The following is a 20,948-nucleotide window of genomic DNA, read 5'->3' on the forward strand; positions in this document are numbered from 1 at the left end:
TGCATCTTTAAAGGGAAGTGCGCTGGGTTTACACATCAGAGAGATATCGCTTGAGTCACTTGTTGACTGAGGCTGAAGGTCACAAGTCTGAAAACACATCTGGAGCCGTAGAGTGGGAAAGAAGTAGTTGTTTGGCATGTCTGCGTGACTGTAGCTGCTCGAGGCCACATTAACGGCTGTTAGTATAACACGTCTGAGTCTGCAAACGGTGGAATTGTGGGTAATGTTGGCAGATTAGTCTCAAGGAAGACAAATTGTTGTATAAAAAGAAACAATATCTGTGGTTCTTCAGTACTGAATTCAATATTGTTCTTTGACAATAGAGAGAGTCTGCCTGCGTTATAAGGAAGTTAAATCAGTGGAGTGAGTTTATTACTCACCATGAAGAAGTCTGCTCTATATTTGAGCTGTAATCTGTATTTTAGTGGAGGTCATTAGTCTGTGTGCTGAATCTAAACTAACATCTAAACTGAACATGACTTCAAGTAGCATATCCATGCTCACATTATGCTTCTTTTACTTAGTTCAGTTCGTACTCTGAGCCATTTAACCATCCTCATCAGTCACACCTATGAAAAGCATTCTGTGGTTTCAGTGGGGAGTTTTGGAGTGCTTCAACATGTCTGACTGTCACTCACTGTGCTTTCCCTGCCGCCCATGAATCCACACATTTTATTAACCTCGAGCTGGTCTAAAACAAAGGGAATAATGTGACTCATCACTCGTTGTACATTTCCTCTGCTCTGTAGCTCAGCGGGCTCTCACGCGGCGTCAATTTGACATTCAATGTAACAGCTTCACTGGTCAGAAGTCATTGTTTTCCTTTTCCTGTAAATTTACAAGTGGGTAATTGCATTTTTAAGAGAGCAGCAGAGGTGAGACCAGAAGGAAAAATGGGTTTTCAGGCATTGGAAAATAAGTTATGAATAGTAACGCTAACATCCTGTAGCTGCTGTTGCTCATTCACTTGGCTCAATAATGCCATTCCTCTGTGAGCCACATTTAAGCTAAAGGTTTGTTTTCATAGCCTAAAGGAATTCTATTTTTTTTTTTCCCTTACAGAGGCAAACGGATTTCTAATGCTATTCACATGAAGGTTTACTAGGTTCAAAGCAGAGTTTTATTTCTGCTTGAATTGCTGCTAGGAGACTTGATTGTGATTTGTTTCATAACAGCAGAGCTAAGTAATTTCCTTCACTCTGGCAGGTGAATAAGGCCTCAAGGGTGTCTTACTTATAGGCGCAAACACGCACACCAACGCTTGCGTGCGCGCACTTAGAAACATGCACAGCTGCTGAGTGAAGTTCTCCTGCCACGTCAAGGAGCGGCCGTAAACGCCACGTTAAATCCACCTTTATTAGGATAAATACCAGCACCGTGGACGCGAAGGAGGCAATGCTGCGCAGCTGTGAAATATTAAAAAGTAAAAAAAAAAAATGCATCTGGGGAACGATTTTAGGGTTTTTCCTGTATGCATCCCTCAATGTTAATTCTGACCTTTTGGATTCAGCCAAATCTGCTGTGGCAGCTGTAATAGCCGTCCGTCTTGTCTAAGCTAATTCGTGAAAGTGTGTCAAAGTATCTCAGGGGGAAGAGGGGATGAGAGGGCCCAGGCAAAGTAAAAAATAAAATAAATAAAATAAAAACTGTTATTGCGGAGTTTTAGCGAGACGACTGGTAAGGTATCGTGTGAAGTGCAGCCATCAGATGAAAGTGTGCCAGTGAAATTCGGTCTATTCTCGGATGCCTGCTTATCGATTTAACACAACACTGCAGCAGGTACACGTACAATATAATCATTTGAAGATTTACTGCGTAATAAGCAGCATGTGTTGTTATACTTCAGCCTCCACTCTGCTCTATTTATCTGCATTTTAGCAGCAATGAAGCATCAGCTCTGACTGCCCTCCCCTAACTTTGATTTCCCCTCTCGGACTCTTTTTTTTTTTTTTTTTTTTTTTCCTCGATAATGTAGAGCCTTTCCTGGTAACATAACGACGGCTGACGTAGACGCCGCTTCATCCGACTCCAATCTATATTCATGTTTTTCCTCTTCCACGTCACCGCCAGTGTCCCTGCTTTTGCACCAGCTTGAGCAAAACTGCGGTTGCGTCAGTTCCCAGATCTTTAGTCCTGTGATCCATATTCATGTTCAGCATCGCCTGTCACCCCTGCAGCTGCTTTCCTCACGGGGAATGACACAGTTTTTGTTTATAATTATCGTGCATTCTCTGCCAACGTGGATTGATTATACCCATGCTACTTTGTGTCCCCAATTTAATTCCTTGCCAGGAGGAATGTAATATCACCACTGCACAACCTCAGAAGTATAGAGCTCGCTGGTACAAATATTTTTCTACTTACTGTGTCACATATTGAATGAAAAACAATCTCTTACATAAATAAGAATAAGAAAGGTATGACATACTGTACTGTAATAATATTGGCATTAGTGAGGCTCCTCTGCTGTGAGAAAAAAGCCTGAAATAGTTTCGAGTGTGCCAGACCTTTGCTGCGCTGAATGACAGATGACAAGGTTCAGGTTTTTGTTATTAGCTGTTATGGTTCTGCTGAGTGTTGGCGTTCATTTGGCAGGGAAACGTTAAGTGCTGCAAAGCAATAACATAAACATTACAGCACCTAGAGGGGCCACATATGATATATTTAAACAAGATGGCCGTCTGTTAAGGAAAATATTATGAGCAGCATTTTTCCCATTTTTCTCTGATTTGGAAGGTTGCTCCCCAACTGCTGACCTCCTTCTCCCCTTCCCTCCTCCCGCCCCTTCGGAAACCTAACTCCTTATGTGCACACTGCTTAAATCAACAGTATTTTGAAAGTTAGTGAGGCAATCATGTTTGAGGCAAAGCAGTTGAGAAGAGCTACCCTCCTCCTCCTCCTCCTCCTCCTCCCCCTCCTCTTGCTCTAGCTCTCTCATTTGTTCTATATTCCCCAGGTCTCTTTCCTTGGCACAGAAACTCTATATTTCATGCTCAGCTCGGTGTGTTTTGTTTGAAACATCTCTCACTCTGTGCTGGTTTGATTTTTATTAAAAAGAAACATTTTCAGTGCAATCCTTTGGAATCCTTTTTTTCTTTTCTTTTGTAATCCTCTAGGGTGGGAGGAGTATAAAAAACTATTTATTGCTTTAATATATTAGCGTCGTCCAGATGCAAGATCACGGCCAGAATTTTCTGGAGTCTATTTTTGTACCGCGCTTACATGCATGCTGGTTTTGTACATCTGTGGCTGAACTGGGCCTCACTTTGTGTGCATTTATGAGGGTGTTTGGCATCTGTGTTTGACAGGAAAAGAAAGAAAGAAAAAAAAAAGATAGGTAGCTTGTCCTCTGACTGAAACTGATACTGAAATATACTGTAGTGCAGAAAAAAAAGAGGAAAGGAAAAGCATTAAACTCGAACTCTGAGATAATATCTTTAAAAACATTCAGTCTCGCTTGCTTGATTGGGCTCGGCCACCAGATGAACATACAGCATGAGGTCATTGTTTCCACAACTTAAACCACTTTCTCGCCGCTCTTTAAACACGAACCTGATTAGATGAAATATGCATATGCCAATATCGTCCCAAGACGGCCCCGTCTGTTAACGTAATAGGCAAATCGCTTGCTAAGCTCATGTTTTCCCATCTCCACTGCAGATTTGTGTTAACCACCAGCCCATGAATTTTTCATTGTCCATATGTCATAGTATACGGCGGCCGTAGAGGAGAGGAGAAAGGGAGCGCGGGCTGTGGCTGTATGGTCGGATTTCATAATCAGGACAAGGGCTGTATGTAAAACTGAATGAGCAGCTGGTGAAAGGCCGCTTACACCTGACAACACACATTGTTATGTGCTCATTTAAGGAGTGAAAGACAGAATATGACCAAATATAGTCATAAAAATACACTTGTGGCTGTGTTTAGATGCTCTAATGTACCTGGTATGCACATGCAGAATCACTGCGGCAGTTCTATTTTAACTAAAAGCACTTTATTCTACAGGCATCAGCAGCATTAGCATGAATGAGGCGCAATCTTTCTGATTATCCCTATTATGTCATCAGCAGCACACCAGCTCGACACGTATTGCTTTGTTTTTGCTGCTTATATATTTATAGCAGGTGGCACAGGTGGAAGAAAAAGCATCTGGCTACAGGCGAGGAGTCTTTCTTTCAGAGATGTCGACCTGCTGGTTCACATGAAAGGTTTCTCAGAGAAGAAGCAGGTTGAGAATAATTTACTGTTTACTGGAGAAAGAGAGGACACTCAGATATGACCGCACTTCAGGTCAAGGATTTAGATAATTCTTCATTTCCTATAATGGTGTCTAGGATTTTTTATTTACCTTACGTCTGATCAGTATGTGTAGCGGGTGTTTATTTTGTCTGACAGCATTATAGTACGAGGCTTTTATTTGCCCTATTAAAGGTGCACTTCCTGTAACCATTTGAACTTAAGCCTGTTAGCGTTTCGGCTGACACTCTTCATTTCTCAACAGGCCTTTCATTGTGAAATATTTGGAAGAGTAACGTATGCAACGAATCAGATCAAATGACTAACAAAGTGCATCAGAATAAATGAGCCAAACGTCGTCACTGAGCCTGTTTGAGTCATGTCGAGCATACCAGGTGCATGTATTGGCAGTGTGCAGATAAAACAAAGTGGAAGACTATTGTTATCGTGATTGCACATGATATGACAGGTTCCAGGAGTTTATCCACCCTTATTTTAATCCCTGCCTTTTTTTTGTTTTTGTCAGTCAGGGCCATAATTATTATCTGAGACTGAGCTTTTAATTTACTACCAGTTTATATTTTTACAGTGTAATGAATCATATATCGTTTTAAGGGCATAGTTTCCCCTGGGAATGAGGACAAACCCAGTTTTTGCGCTGTGGCTTTTTTCTCCCAGGCTACGTACTTTTTTTTTTTTTGATTCTCTGATAGGTCACAGTCACTGCTCTCGCTGAAAAATACCGCAATTACATAAGGCAGTAAAGGTGCTCTTTACACTGAAAAGTCACATAAAATGTTTATCAGTCGTAAAGTGTGAGGTTTCTATCAACAAAAGCTCTGTTTTAATCAGGGATGGTGTGTTAATACGGAGGAACAGATCGTTGTACATTTTAATTGTATTAGTCCAGTATTAAAATGCAGACGTGGCATTCACAGACTTATTTTCCAATCTTTTAATTCAGCTATTGTTGTTTGTATTTTACTACGGCATGAAAATCTCTTTACAGAAGCATAAAATGTACTTTACACAGGTGATCCAACACAGTGAATCATTTAGTCACCATTTTATTGTCTTGCTGTCGTCACATGTTATTGCAGCTGTGAGCAATCTCTCCCGGCTGCTGCATTTGTGGAAACTCCGGCACCCGAGATATCAGACTTATCTAGCAAACAAGAAACATTTCAAATCAAACGCAGCTGGTCTGTTTGTTTCCACACTTCACGTTAGAATTATTTCGCCCAACACGTGATTTTTGAATATGGCTGTTTGCGGGGCAGATGTTTTGAACGCTGGATGTTGTTGGAGTGTCTTTGAACGCACCACGGAAGAATGAGTTCAGACTGGCTACTACATGCAGTACCACAAGATGTTAACACTGACAAAAAATAATAAAGGCGGGGAAATATTCAGTGGAAATGATCGCCCATAACGAGTTTGTCGTAACACGTATGTTCGAATATCTGCTGGCTGCCTGGAATTAGAAAGAAAACAAATCTGGCAAATATTTAATAAAGATATACGCTACCGAACAGCCACATGTAAATGCATGTCCTGAACTTAGAAAGTAGGGGATTAACCGCTTTGGTATAGCTGTTACAAATACTTTGAAAGGTCATTAACAGCCTGGGAGATAAAAAAGATGGAACAAAATGTGAAAGTTTTTTTTTTTTTTTCCCTTCAAAACGGTTTTGTGTAATTTAAAACTGATAAACTGCAGCGCTTGTTATTAATTACTTTACACTTCAGCTGAGGAGGCCGCCTTGACCTCATTCATAATAGCTCAGATGATTATTCCATTAATACACTTGTCGGCTGTTGAAGAACTGCTGTTGGTTGAGCGGAGATTTTAAATCAAACCAGATTATATTTAGATGGCAAAACATTACGATAAACTAAACTATGACAGATTGCACAAAATCCCAGACGCGAGCAGTGATACAACCTGTGAATGTCCCTAATAAAATTCACGGAACAGCGTGTTGCAACCTGGAGTGAACGCGTTTGACTCATCTGTGTAACAGTAAACGCTGTTTACAAAGTCTGCCAGTGAGTCTGCTGTAGAAACACCTCATGAATGCAGCCTTTTTAGTCGGGTTGCTGGGTTAAGTGTTGAGTATCTTTCTGCAGGTAGAGGCTTGCTGCCAGTTGTTGTTCCTCAAAAGAGCTTGTGTAACTTGAGTGACGTTGGGAAATCATTGTTACGCTGCTCCTGCTGCCACAAAGTGAGGATTACACTGTATGTGACTGATGCTCGCTGAATTTTTTTTCCCAAGTGACATTTATTCGAAGGGAGAATATTTACTTAAACGGGGACAGTTTATGTTTTAAATATTTATCTCAGTTCATGTTATTGGTGATCTAGTTACATGTGTTTGTTTTTTAATTATCCTTATATTTCTGGAATGAACTCCTTAAATCCTCAAAATACGGTGCATTAGCACATGAGCAAGAAGAAGACGGGCAAAAACATAAAAATATCCAGCGGCCTTTTTGTTTGGGAATGATGATTATTTCTAATCACCGTGGCTTAATGCTGTGTATCTTTCTAGAATGATAAAGTCCACATGATTGGGCTCATTGGCCGGCTCAATCCCATCAAACGTAACTAGAGCGTGATCTATTAGAATACATATGTTTTATTGATGTATGGGCTCCGTGTTTATCCTGGCATTCATTTATTTATAGGTCGATGCTGAGATTTTTTTTTTTCTTCCAGTAATGAATAGGATAAGCCTTGAAGCTTATCCACTGCTCTCTTTCATCTCTCCCTCCCTCTGTCTATCCCTCTCTCCCTCTCTCCCTCCCTCCTCTTCCAAAAGCCAAATTGAAATACTGTATTTTTTTTAAAGCCCCGTTCTTCCTGAGTTGTTGCTGCAGTCTGTCAGTATCAATGATGTGGAAGCGTTTGAAGGTTATCCCGTTTTTAGCAAATCCTCCACATTATGTAACTTTGACTGCGTTTTACATTCTCTTGGAACAACAGAGCTTGTGTGTGAATTTGGGACAGTCCCCGTGCACGCCCGCGACGGTTGTTCGCGAAACGGGATTTATTTTTTAATTTCCTCTCCGGGAACAATGGCCATTAAGAGCTACTTGCCAACACTTGGGCACAGGAAAAAGCTGAAGTGACATGTTCACTTGTCAGATATTTTACAGCCTTTTATTGTGTTGTAGTCGTTTTATTTTTGTCCTGACAGAGAGAAGCAGCACTGCGAATTATTATGGTTTTAAATACACAGAGAAAGACATTGTTCTCCGTTGGAGTTCACCCAAACACCAGCATGTTTTTTTTGTTTTGTTTTGTTTTTTTTTCCTCATGTAATTACACCGTGCATGCCCGCGCGCGTGTGCTGGGATAAATGCTGGGTGATATTATTCACTTCGCTGGGGTCAGGGGTCATCGCATTCCTCAGCGTGTGTGTCAGTCAGTGGATCTGGGCTAAGATTAAACCCTCTAATGTCTCGAATGTGATGTGTGCTAATAAGTACTTAGCAGACGACGCTACCATCATGAGGCGATCACATGAGATGGATAGAACGAAGGAAAGATGAAGAAAAGAGGAAGGAATGAAAGTTGAAGGGGCGATTTTCTCCCTGTAATTACTGCTTATGTTGACTATAAATTAAGTTGGTGAAATTTCCCTTGTAAAACATGCAGCATTGTAACATCATTTCCTATTTACTTTGCAAATGGAAAGCTTGAGCTGACAGCGTTTATGAGTTTGCGCAGTGTCACACCCTGGCTGAAACACACACAAACACACACACACACACACACACACACACACACACACACACACACACACACCAATGAATCCGATGAGAATGATTTCATAATCCATGGCAATAATAAACTTCTTTGAACTGTTTAATTGGCTCTTCCTGGAACGGCACGGCTTCGCTTCATTTGATCTGATGAAAGAGTAATGTTGCTTCTCCCCAGGGGGAGCATGCACAACGACGCACAAATAATGAATTAAGAACACTACCCTTTTTTTTTTTTTTTTTCCCAAAATGACTGCCATTATAAAGCAGGAAAATTCACATTGCACTTACACCATTTCCCCCCAAATCGCTTTCATGTTTACTCGCTTTCGTCTTTCGTTTTCAGAAACTAGTTTTAAGTGAAAATAATCCTGGTTCCTGGAAGAGCGGTGGATTGAGGTCACGCGGGAACTGATTGTCCCCCCCTTGAAGCGAGAGGCTATTGTCGTCGGAAACATTTGGGAGCGTTCCTGAAACATTCCTCACGTGCGATTCTGTGAAAAGTCACAGTTACTGGACTCTGGTCTGGAAATTAATAACTTGCACGTTGGCAAGTAGTGACATTTGGTTTAAAGGCATGTGGTGTGTGTAAGTGGAGCAGGCTATGCAAAGGAGGAGAAAGAAATATGTAAAATTGAAACGGACAAAGTCGTGACGGTTTAGGAGAATGTCCTCTTTCCTTGGCTGAGGAATATTAACAGTGACAGGCTGAGTGCAGAGTCTGTGTACAGCAACAGTATGGTCACAGAAATGAGCTCATTACTGGTAAATACATTATGTACGCACACGCACACACACAGATTATATACATACACATTTATCTTATATTACTACAGTGAGAATATTCCATTTAGATATTCATCTGCTAATTCTACGTCCTAACATGCCAAGACCTGAAGGCAAGGAAACCGGTGTAAAACCATAAACCATAACCTCAGCTGAAATTATCCTTAGCTCTATCCCTGAAAAATCTCTTTCCCTAGTATGGCTTGGCAGGAAATCCTTAACACACACAAAAACACAAACACAGTGATTCTGTGTGTGTGAGAGCGTATGTGTGTACTTCATGCCTCACAGTAGCTAAAAGAATGATTTACGTGATGTTATAAGTGCTAGATAAAAATATGGGTGAGTATTTTTAATGTCCTGGTAAACACTCACACACACACATACACACACTTGCTGGGATGTGGGCTTGTCTCCATGGCAACACTAGTCAGAGCGTGCCCGGCCTAGCGTTTTGACAGTTTCTCCTGATGATGATTGATAATTACTACCTGACTTGTTGTCCCCGTCTCCACAAACATATGGCGGGAGCTGCCCTCCGCCATATATCTGCCAAAATGTTCCCTTTTCTGATAATAGCTTTTTAATGTTGCGTTTTGTTGTGCATGCATAGCAATCATCAGCCGCCCCCCCACCACCCACCGCCCCGCCGCCTCCCCACCTTCCCTTCGCCACTATGTACACACACGCAGACGCACACCCCTCCCAACACCCCACCTCTTTGTAATTACATTTGCCGCCGCTCACATAGTTATTGCAGAAAGAAAAGAGGAATAGATAGGAGACGCAGGAGAAGGAGAAAGTCAAAAACAGGCGGAGGAGGGAGAGGGGGACAGAATTGATTTCACTTTGAATTGATGTGCTGTGCGCGGTGCTGCTGGATTCAAATTTGACAAATTGTAAGGATTGCCACAAAAAAGCCTTTATATATATATAAATTTATATTATTTATATTATATATATATATTTATATATATTTTGTCTGCATAGTCACATTTTAGCGTATAAACACCAGAAAATAGCCTGACTGCAGATTAAAATGGCAAGTGAGACTCTTTATTCCGTTTCCATACGGGCAGTATTTTATTATGCGCTGTGTTTGCATGCATAAAGCTTATATTTAGATGCAATTGGAAGCAATCGTGTTAAATTCACAGAGGCCATAGAAGAGGGCATCAATCTATAAACATGATTTATCTACTGTGCACTTTCTACCGAGGCATTAGCATACACCCTCTATTGTAAATCTTATTACCTGACTGTATGGTGGAGACTAAGACTTCAGACCTGACCTGCATTTTAAACCTCGGCTACGCTCTAATTAAACATTGCAGCGAGTCAATACTTACTGTTTTCTCTAAACTGCACCTGCAAAGGCAACATTATCGGAGCTGTTAAGATGAGTTTATGCGACAAAAAGGCGCTAATGGGTTCCGTTTTTCTTAGCAGTGAGAACTAGCAAACTTGAGCTGCTTCCCGGGGTGCTTTAATGTACATTTGAAATCACCTTATGAAGTTATTTTTTAATCTTTATTCAAACGGTTTATTGGCCTCAGTGACCTTTGCTTGCAGGAGCATTATCAGCAACACTCTCTCGGTCATTATGACTAAGCTTCCTCAGGCTAAATCAAATTAACTTATTAGCTCTGCTTATCTAATTTTACATGTCTGTAGTTCCACATGGCCAGGGAAAGCACATCACCTACGTCCCCGTTGGTTCGTATAATGTGTGGCACACCTGCAGCAGGCAAAAAGTGCGGCGCTCCACGGAAACCGAAGTCATCCCTAATACTGTGTGATTGAGTCTGCCACGGGCTATGGCAACAGACAAACTCTGTGAAGGAGATAATGATGCATATACACACAGCTGTCAGTCAGCCAGCTAAGGGGAATCATCTTTGAGGAGAATAAAAACAGACTGCTGCCAATATAAAGCGCCATTTGTATAGGAAATGATAGGTTTGGGAAATAGACTGGAACGGGATGTCAGAGTTGTTGCAACAAGGAGATCTGGTGAAAATCTGCCCCCCAAAGTCTCGCATGGATCTCTGCAGCGTCCACATACACTCAGGCATCCGCACTGAACACATGAATGGGTCGGCCATTAGAGAGGCATGTTTGAGTGAAAGATGAAGAAAAAAAAAAGTTTGTTTATTTTTTCCCACTGATGAAACCATGCAAATAGTTTTGATTTAATTTGTTTGGGTGGGGTCTGTCTCCACCCCGTAATGAGGGAGGTTACTGGAATTTGAACTTTTCCAGAAATGAATATTCTGGACACTCCACAGACAAACGCTGGGATAAATTCTTTGGCAGAAAACACTCACAGTTCCAGTGAAAATCCAGTTCTAAACATCTGTTTTGAGATATGAAAGGAAACACTTTTAGTGGTAAAACGTTTCCTGTTGTACGGGTTGTTTTTGTAAAACAAAAAAAAAAAAAAAAAAAAAAAACTCTTTTGAAGTTGAATGTTTGGCTTAAACTGCAATGAGTAAACTCTAAATGAATGCTAGTGCTGCCTCATGTCTGTTGGAAGTGAACATGGGCAGCTGTGATTTAACAGGGTTTTACAGGGTCATAATGTGTCATTGTTGTGTTTTCGACTTGTTCCACTGGCTCTCGGAGAAAAAACTTTACGCGTCATTTTTCACCCCAGATATTCTCGTAAGCAAACGTGGCTATTAGAAAAAAAGACAGTGGTGAAAACAAACAATACCAGGAAAGGTCAACTGCTCTTTAAAGTAAAAAGCACAACGTTGCTGTGCGGTTAGAAGGAAATATGTGTTTACAAGAAGGCTGTTGAGGACTTGCGGATGAGTCGGCAGCACCTCTGGGGGCTGTTGTCACACCTCTTTTAGTAACAAGCCGGACTAATCCCTGCCTTTTTTTTCTTTTTTTTTTTTTACTCGGGCCCCTGCTCTAATAGCCTTGTATTACAGTGATTTTCTATGTGTGAGCAGTCAGCGCCCAAGTTCCGGGCACAGGTGCTGTCACCAAACACAACGCTGCCCGCTCTCTGTCTGGGTGTCGTTGCTGAGGGCCTGGCAAAACCTGGAATATGTCCGTGTAATAACAGTAACCAGTATCCATTGTCAGACCCAGGAAGCAGCCAAATGCATTCCTCCTCATTAAATTCAGAATCGCTCTCAGGCACAGCAGTGTAAAAATATCTGTTGCAGTGGCATTCATGGGCAAAAAAACAAAAAAAAAAAAACAAAAAAAAAAAAAAACAGGCGATACCACTGATGAAAACATTTCAAGGTTATTGATGTGAAATCCCCTCGAGGCTGACCTAATGGGAGACGCGAAATGCAAAAATGTTTAGCAGTTTATCAATGATAATCTTGCGCTGTATATTTATGAGAAATTAATTAGCACTTGTATCATCTATCAACCTACGTAGGTTCTGATGATTAATAATTAAAAAACTAAACAAAAAAAAAAACCTGTGTATCCACCCACGCACTCGCTTCTCTCTGTGGGCGCATTGTGTCATTTTTGGTGATTGCGTTGATAGAGATGCTTGAAGTATTACTGTTCATTAATTTTCTTTTCCTTGTGCTGCCATTGTCTCTCGAATGACCCCCCCCCTCGAGCTCAGACGTGGCTCCGGTGCAGGAACAGGGGAATGACTCCGTTGTCAGATGTGACAGAGTGAGAATTATTAGCATGTCAGAAACGGCCGATATCGGTATGTGGAATGCGACCGTGGCTACAGTCAGAAACATAATGACGGAGAGGGCGGAGAATGCAGCTTTGCATTCAGAAAATTGAGAATGTGGTTTGGGCCACTGGTGGGGCAACATTTCTTTGAAATCTGTGCATAGTTTATTGTCTGTTTATTTATCCGACCTGTCCTGTTTCCTTGAGTTACACGAGCATGTCTGCTTCATAAAACATTTGAAAAGCGCTACTTTAATCTTGCATTATTTACATCCGTGTTTACTAGCTTTTACTAGTGACTCATGGCCGCATACTCGACCCATTACCACCAACACCGCCTCTAGATTATTGGACCAGAGCGAGCCCATTGGCAGGGCTGTAGACTGCATCACCGGCACATTGCCTGTTTAAAGAAAATTTAATCTCCGGAGGCTGTAAGAGCAAAGTCATGAACCGAAATTGTGAAAAGAATGTCAGAATTTACTGTGTGTGGTAATAATTAAAGCCGTCTTTGATGAATTAATGAATGAACATTTAAATGAACTCCCTCTCTTCTTTCATTTGGAATTTGATAGCTGGACGGTAAGAGGACAACGCCGAGACAGATTTAAGTGAGTCTTTCCTATTTAAAATGTTAATGTGGGTAGCAAATGAGTGTTTTTCGAATCTCTAGTAGTGTAAAGTTATCTGTCATATCTGGATTTATTGCCCGTTTGAAAGGGAAAACTCTCCTTTTATTCTAGCGAGCAGTGGTAATTGTATTAGATGTGTAGCAGGCATGTTCTCAGGTGTAAAGCGTTACATTCTGCAGCTCGCTTTGTTGTGGTGGATTTGATATAGACTCGCTGATGTGCATGAGAACCGTTTGATCTGAAAACAACACGTGTCGTGAATCCATCCCACCAAGAGAAGCTTGAGAGAGTAACGTCAGCCCAGACATATTTCTTAAAAGCATTGCCTCCTGAAACTGTGGTCAGAAACATGCAGCGTTCGAGCAGAAACACTTGAAATCCCTCCAACCTCTGAGATCTTTGATGTATAGTGAAGACGCGCCGTCGCCTGTCACTGCTGGCTGAGGAATCAGTCATCGCTGCCTTTTTTATATTCTCTCTGGTACCGTTGCCTTGCTGCTTTGGAGCCTCCCTTGTCACTTCCTTGTGCCTCCAGTGGAGTTAAAATGTTCCACCAAAGTGTAATATCACTTCACTGATCACACATTTAATGCTCCGCTGCTCAGCAGATTAAAGCCTACGTCTTGAGAGATGTATCAGAGGGTGTTTTGTATCGTGATGCGTCATGTATTATTCATTCGTAGCTATTTTGTTTGCATTCTGACAGGTGCCATTATTATCCCTTAAATTTTGTTTTATTCTGTTTAATTTTAGCCCTCAAAACTTCTGTTTTCCGTTGAAAATGTTCCCCTTTATTTTTCCAGCCTCGGCGTTTCTGCATTTCGATGATGAAGACTTGTATAAAAATGCATGTGCACAGTGCTTATCGGGTTTAAATATCATCTGCCGTGCTGTTTTATGACTCGCTGTAAATTTCCAACGCACCACTGAAACCCGGTATGTCAGACCTGAGTGACCTTCTTTGTCTGCGTGTGGGCGTATTCACAGATAGTTTCATTTACAAATCCTTCCCGGGGGGAGGATTCCTCCTCACCTGCGGAGACACATACGCATCTTTTCTGAAGCTGCGGTCATTGCAGGATGTTTTACAGATGACTTTACACAGTGTTTATCTAAGAATCACTTTTTTTCCCCCTTTGCTGTGAAACTCATTAGGGAGCGACTACACGTTGAATTGGAGAATTCGTATTGATTGCAGCAGCTGGAAAGTGACCCCACTTGTCGATATCTCTGTGCAGCTTAACTTACTCGAGTGTGTTGACTAAGATTTACTCTAAAGTTTTGTTTCCAGAATTATTAACAGGATGTTAACGTCATTTCATTTAGCTTTTGTTCGCTGCCCATTGTATAAAGCCTTTTAATCTTTGGGAGACATTTTCTGTTTATATAGGAGGTGAATCATACTTTCCCAACAACGTTATATTTCGTTGTATTCTTTTCTGTCCTGGGGGACAAATTGTACAGACAAGGCCCTGTATTGCAACACGAATGTTACCTTTGGCTGTGAGCTATGCTGATAATTGCTGAGTGGGTGTCAGGCCTTTAGTGAAATTGCAACCAACAACAAAATACGTCAAAACATGTTTTTTTTTTTTTTTGTGTGTGTGTTGTTTGTTTTTTTTTTAGCTATCACTGCTTGTTCTAGTCGAGCCTTGCTCCTGCACCTTCACCTCTTCGTTTGAACTTGGACCTCATTATAGTGAGAGGAAGTTCAAATGTGGCAATAAGAGCACAGACACGAGTAGGAGTTGAGTTTCAGAGTTTCATAAAATGTGAAGAAGGGACATTCTTCCTTAATCAGTTCATCGGTTCGACTGGAGGTTAAAAACCTTTAGATGTTCACATCTGAGGAGTCAGAACAGTCGTCGTATCTGAAGTTTCATTTGTATTCTGGATCCACGCTGATCGCAGTTGTTTGTCATCAGTAACTTTGACATTGTAGTATTTCTCAACAACTTTTATAAGTGATTTATTTGAGCCTGACCTTTGTAAATGCTCATAAAGTGAATTATCAACATTCATAACAGCATCGTGGCGTATTTGCATAATATGATTACAAAGAAGATTGTAAATTAACAGGACTACGAGTCTGCAGCCATGAAAGTGGCTCTGTGAGGCTTATTCGCAGTGGTGCTTTGAGGTGACATCGGCATTCAAACATGGTGATTTCTTGTTTAATATAATGTTTACCATGTTAATTATTTTAGTTTTAGTGTGTTGACTCGCTAACCACCGCTAATTAGCGCTCAATGCCGTTTTATTTATAAAGCGTCAATAACAATCAAAATTGTCTCCAGGCGATTTACACAACCCAGAGCCTGAAACCCCCGAGAGCAAGTGAGAGTAAACTCCCTTTTTACCAGTTTAATTTAAAGCAATTTACGACTGATCGCAGGTTATATTCCTTCTTAAGAGTTATTTTAGTCATGAACTCAATTAAATTAAAATTTTTACATCACAGTGGCGGCACTCGGCCTCTTTAAATTGCTGCTTAAAAAATGGATGAATGTACAAAATTTCTGTCATTCAAGACATTTCAGTTGAAACCGTCAACCTTGTGCCGGCGCTAGAAGTAAGATCAGTTATTAGGATACATCATCTGAAGGCCGTGACTGTCTCCGCAGGTTCTTCTGAGTCTCTCCCGTAGATGCTGCGATGTTTTTGGTTGTGGCAAACTGAATTTGCTGTCCCTCAACCCACATCGCTAAAAATAGGAAACCACTCCACACATCTGTAGTGCTTATTCCAGTCATAAGTGTTCCAAAAGTGCTAAATGAAAGGATAAGTCGTCTGCTAATCTGATAAAGTACATAAGAAGTGATTTTAGATCCCTGAGGCTTTAATTTAATTTTGCCAAACAAATAGAAAAACACCATCAGTTGTTTGTGCGTGTACTTTTAGTGGGATATTTGAAACCACTCAAACACGCTGTTCATTTAGTGAACGTGTAGATATTGAGCTTTTTTTTTTTCTTTTTTCTTTTTTTCCCCCCAGTCAGTTTTGTGAGCGTTATCAACTGAGACATCCATCAGTTGAATTCTCCTGTCGGCTTGATACGTCTCTCTGTTCCCAGCAGCCTCTCAATCAATCAGTCCATTTTGTTGTGGTTCCCTGTGGCTCTCCTCCGTTGATGCAAAGAACCGTCAGAACCCTTCCTGAGCCTGTCTCTAATGAGTTTTTCATTATCTCTGACATCAACTGAATGGCAGTGGAACAGCGGTATTGAGGGGGGGGCCGCATTTAATTCAATCTGAGGAAGGAGGAATTATTAGACAGAGATCGCTTTTTAGAGCCCAGAGCGTTCGGATGCATCCTGAGATCAAGTTGTCATGCTGCGTGTCGCCGCGACTTCCGTGGCTCACGGGGTCCTGTTTTGAGACGAGACATGATGGATTCACACCCTTGGGAATCCCCCTCACCTGTAACTATGTGTGTGTGTGCACTTGGCCTCGCCTCTCTCCAGCGAGCTGCAACCCAGGATGTTGTTTACTGTGTTTCTCTATTGTAGTGTTGTCTGTATTTTTTAGTCAGAACTTGGTTGATCACACTGTATACATGCACTAGAAGAAGCAATGCTTTTCTGTGGCACTGCCCACACCACTTCCAACTTTGTTTGCCTTTTGAAACACTTGTTTCAACAACTGCCCCGCATTAAAATGCCTCACCTGATGTTTACACCACGTGTGGCAAACCACAGAGAGAAACCATCTGATCCAGTGTTGGTGCTGGTGGCCATGTATATGTAGACAGCGTCCCAAAGAAGTAGCCGCAGACTGGGAAATAAGTGGCTGAGTGAGAAGGGAACAAAGGAACTGGGTAGCTTGGTATGTATCTATTTTTGGTGTATGAATATAGGGCCTATTTTTGGCCTGTAGAGGGAAGTACGTATCGTGTGTACTTAAATGGCTTCTTCCCCCTCTAGTACATTGACAAAAACACTTAATGCCCACAGAGTGATAAAAATACCACATCACCCAGGGTGCTGTAAAATCATTGTCTTGTGATGTTAGCTTAGCTTATTTCTTTTTTTTTTCTTTTCTGCAGACTATAAATGCCTGTGTTTCACTTCGTGAAAATCAATCTGCACAGAGTCGTTGCGCGTTTGATTTTTTTTCAACGTGTTATTCTACAGCTGATGACTCCTCCCTTATGCAACGCTGCCGTGGACAGAGCAGATCAGCGCATTGTCTTCTTTTGCAGCCCAGAAGATTGCCTTGACTTGACCTTGGCGTGCCTGTTTGTGCATGTATACAAAAATGCACGAACGCACCGTTTAACCCGGGTTCACGGGATTACCTGCCTGTGTTGTTGCAATGTGTTCTGGCTGTCCTCTGTCAATAATTCAATAAATTTAAACCCGCTCACTGTCGCCGGGTGTTATGCTGCAGGGTTTCGCTGTAATTGCGGCATTTTCTTACACAGCAGTATTTGACCTGATGAAAAATGTAAACAGACAGGCAGGTTATGTAACCGGGTGTACGGTGTCAGGGAGGTCCATGATTGGACTAAAAACAGAACCGCACAGAGAGTGTGACCTCACTCAGACCTGTTTGTTTAAACCAATGTCACATGTTGCAAATTAAATCATCTGCCATTTGATGTTTGTGTTTGGAATGACTGCATATGTTTTCTATATACTGTATATGTCTGGCATGTAGTCATCGTGTTCCTCTAAGGTCTCATTTTTACTCTCTATTTATGGTTTGTGTTTAATTACAGATGAATTTTTCACAGAAGCTCAAGCACTGCAATTGTGGCTCCGGCTATAAATACTGTGATGTGTTGCGGCATTATTCTAGTCAGTAAATATTTAGTGCTCATGTATTTGGGCCTTCAGAAATAAACAAAAGTAAATGAATAAATAGGATTTACGTGACTTCTCAGCATTACCGAGTAATTGAGAGAATAAAGGAGGCAGAGCGAGCAGGAAAATTAGAAAACAGAGGAGGGAGGAACACGCCCAGCGTTCTCCAGCGTTTCAACAGTGTTGAAAACTATTTATTTATTTATTTATTTTCAGTGCTGAAGAGATGACAAATGCACAACAAATGTCCTTGGAATTTTCCCCGCGCTGTTCCTCCACAGCGCAGCGGTTGTGAAAATAACAACATGAAGTGATAGGTTGCTGAGTCGTGATCGTTTTACCCTTTTAATGACTGCCTCTCGGTTTTATTCGGCTCTGGTGTTGTTGTAACATTTTCTTGATGGGAATTTGAACCGACAAAAATAATCACAGAGTCCTTTTGGCAGAAAACAACCTTGGATGTGATTTAATTGTCGTTGCAGATGGAAAGAAAGAGAGTTGACACCGAGAAATGCGTGACTGAAGTTAGATTATTTGAAGTTTCTCTCTATTTTCTCGCTCTCCTTTGAGCTTATCTCTGTTTGTGTTGCTGCGTGGAAGCAAGGCACTCTGCCAAGAAGTTACATTACAATCGCGGGTTGACATAACCGTGGGTGTACAAAGGACTTGGAGGGCTTAAATACTTTATTGTGTGTGTAATGTGAACTGAGCAATTATATCTGCCACCCTTTCAAACAAAGAGCTCCTATCAGGCAAGTTCATGTGTTTTTAATTAACAGTGTTGAGCTTTAAGACATGAGCGCGCTAACCGGAGGGGAACCAAAAATAGGGCCGCGATCATCAGTACATCTGGGTTGTTAAAGCTCAGCGTAATTCCTTATGATGAGATGACGAGTAGAAAACAAGGCAAAGCATTGTTGTGTTATATATTTTTGTGGCGAGAGCCGTACATTCTGAGTTTTTTGGCGCATCTGTATCAAATAGTCCTCAGCAGAAAATGCCTTCCCTTTTGTGGGTTTGTCGGTTAACCCGCATCAGTCATTTCTATTACTATACTAACTGCTCCACTGTTACGACGCCCTCATCTGTAATCTTAAAAATACATCTGTCTGAATTTAGTTTCTCTTTTATGTTGAGGGGGAACTTGAGAATCATGTTTACCAGCACACTGGAGCAATTTGGCAGCCAGCTACCCCATTCAGCACAATGTTGCTCTAATCCAGTTTAAAAATAATTAGCTACAGGCTAGCAGGCTTGTGAAATTCCTTTCCCTGATTGTAAATGTTCCCTTCATAGCCTCCGTCCTCTTCAGCTGAAAGTCAATGTTGCCTGACAGGAAAAGCATTTCTGGCTCAAAACCTCTTTTTTTATATATATGTCTCTGCATTAAGATAAAAACAGTAGATGTTGGATACCATGAGGTTAAAATACCGTTTTTGTTTTTTTTTGTTTTTTCCCCCAGCTCCAAACCTGAAGGGGCGACCTCGAAAGAAAAAGCTGTCCATCTCTCAGAGGAGGGACTCCCACAGTCACGGGTCGTCAGGGTCATCCCAGGGTTCAACAGCAGCGACGCAGGACCCCTGCAGTCCAGAGAGCAAAACTACGGCTAAGGTACAGTAACACATGATGAGGAAAGACTTCACGTCTCGCAAGAGTGACGGGAAAAATAAAACACAATGAATAAAACAAAAAAAATGGACTGATCGGCCACAACAGTTAAATCACCATCCTGTGAAGCAAACAGCATCGATGATCTCATTAACATGTAATGTTCTTCTGGGAAATCCGAGCCCTGGTGAACATTGTGGAGGCAAGGGGGTGTTCCTTGCATCATTTTCCTGTTTCTAAAATCAGCTTTGAGGACAAAATGGATTTTCATTCACCACATTCTGTCATGATAGCGTGGTAATCATCGTTTTCATTAGACCAGTATATAACTGCGTTATGCCTACATTTCTCCGTAGTACGAAAAGTAGCACGCGTATGAAAGTTTGTCAAAGAAAAAATAATAATTTTGTTTCCTGTATACAGTAAAGGTTACTGTAAAGCTCCCTTTCATGCACTAGCTTTGCATTAATGGAGCAGTTTGTGTTGCCAGTCAACTGCTGCCCAGGTCGTCCTTGTATCTTCGGTTACAGAACAAGGCCGCAGCATTTTAGCTTCCCAAACGATTCCCGGTGACAGACGCGGCACAGCGGTGCGGTGCATTAGTCACAATTTTACATTCAGTGTGAACGTGAAGGCTGCGTGTTGCACAAAGGCAAAACATAATGCAGCACGCCGTAGATGTAGTTACAGTTGTCTATTGAAAGCTAGAACTGTTAAATGTTTGGCGTTTTGCTTTTAAAGTTATCGATCGGAGTATTTGCTGATTTTTTTTTCTTCTTCTTCTTCTTCTTTTTTTTCTCCGACTGACTAACGATTGCTCGGAGAAGATGTGATCTGTTTTTGTGGGACTCGATAGATTATTCATAATAGCATCTGTTATTGAGCAGCACTCTCTTTGTCTGTGTGTCTTTTCTCCCCCTCCAAAGACATAATAGTCTTTTAAACAAGTACAACATGATCCCGCAGTGGAACAAGATGTTTTTTCTTTTCCACTTCAACAAGAAGCAGCACTGTAAATACAAAAGAATCCCTCGGTTGCTTTTGAAATCATGTTAGAAATATCACATTTCATTTTAAACAAACAAGTAAAATTGCCACATCTCTTTGGTACATTGTTGTGCTTATTGAAAAAACTGTGTATCTGTGTGTTTTGCATGAGTCTTTTTGTCTGACGCTGGTTGTGATATTCAAGGTGAAGGGACAATCTATCCTAAAAGCCTCCCCACAGCTGTTACTCCTACAACCTTGGACAGTGAAATCAATATCAGCAATTCTCTCTCAAAGCAAAAGTCAGACTTATCTTTTCCTAATCTGTGACGACAATAAGAGCTTCTTCACTGATGATCAATGAGAGGCTTCCTCTGTGGCCACTAACAATATTTGTCTGCGCTTAAGCCCGAAAACATCTCGCGCAAAACGTGTCGCGCCGTTTGGGTGAAACTCCGTTAAGC

At 41.3% G+C, this 20,948-nt stretch overlaps 1 protein-coding gene across 1 annotated transcript in view; it reads left to right on the forward strand.

The window, feature by feature from the left end:
- Window positions 1–20,948, forward strand: part of arid5b (AT-rich interaction domain 5B) — a 72,490-nt gene that overhangs the window by 32,410 nt on the left and 19,132 nt on the right. The window contains exon 5 of the mRNA XM_047602224.1: window positions 19,352–19,500. Within this exon, the coding sequence (XP_047458180.1) occupies window positions 19,352–19,500 (149 nt within the window). The remainder of the gene's footprint in view (window positions 1–19,351; window positions 19,501–20,948) is intronic.

The sequence above is a fragment of the Mugil cephalus genome, chromosome 13, assembly GCF_022458985.1.
Source record: "Mugil cephalus isolate CIBA_MC_2020 chromosome 13, CIBA_Mcephalus_1.1, whole genome shotgun sequence".
NCBI lineage: Eukaryota > Metazoa > Chordata > Actinopteri > Mugiliformes > Mugilidae > Mugil > Mugil cephalus.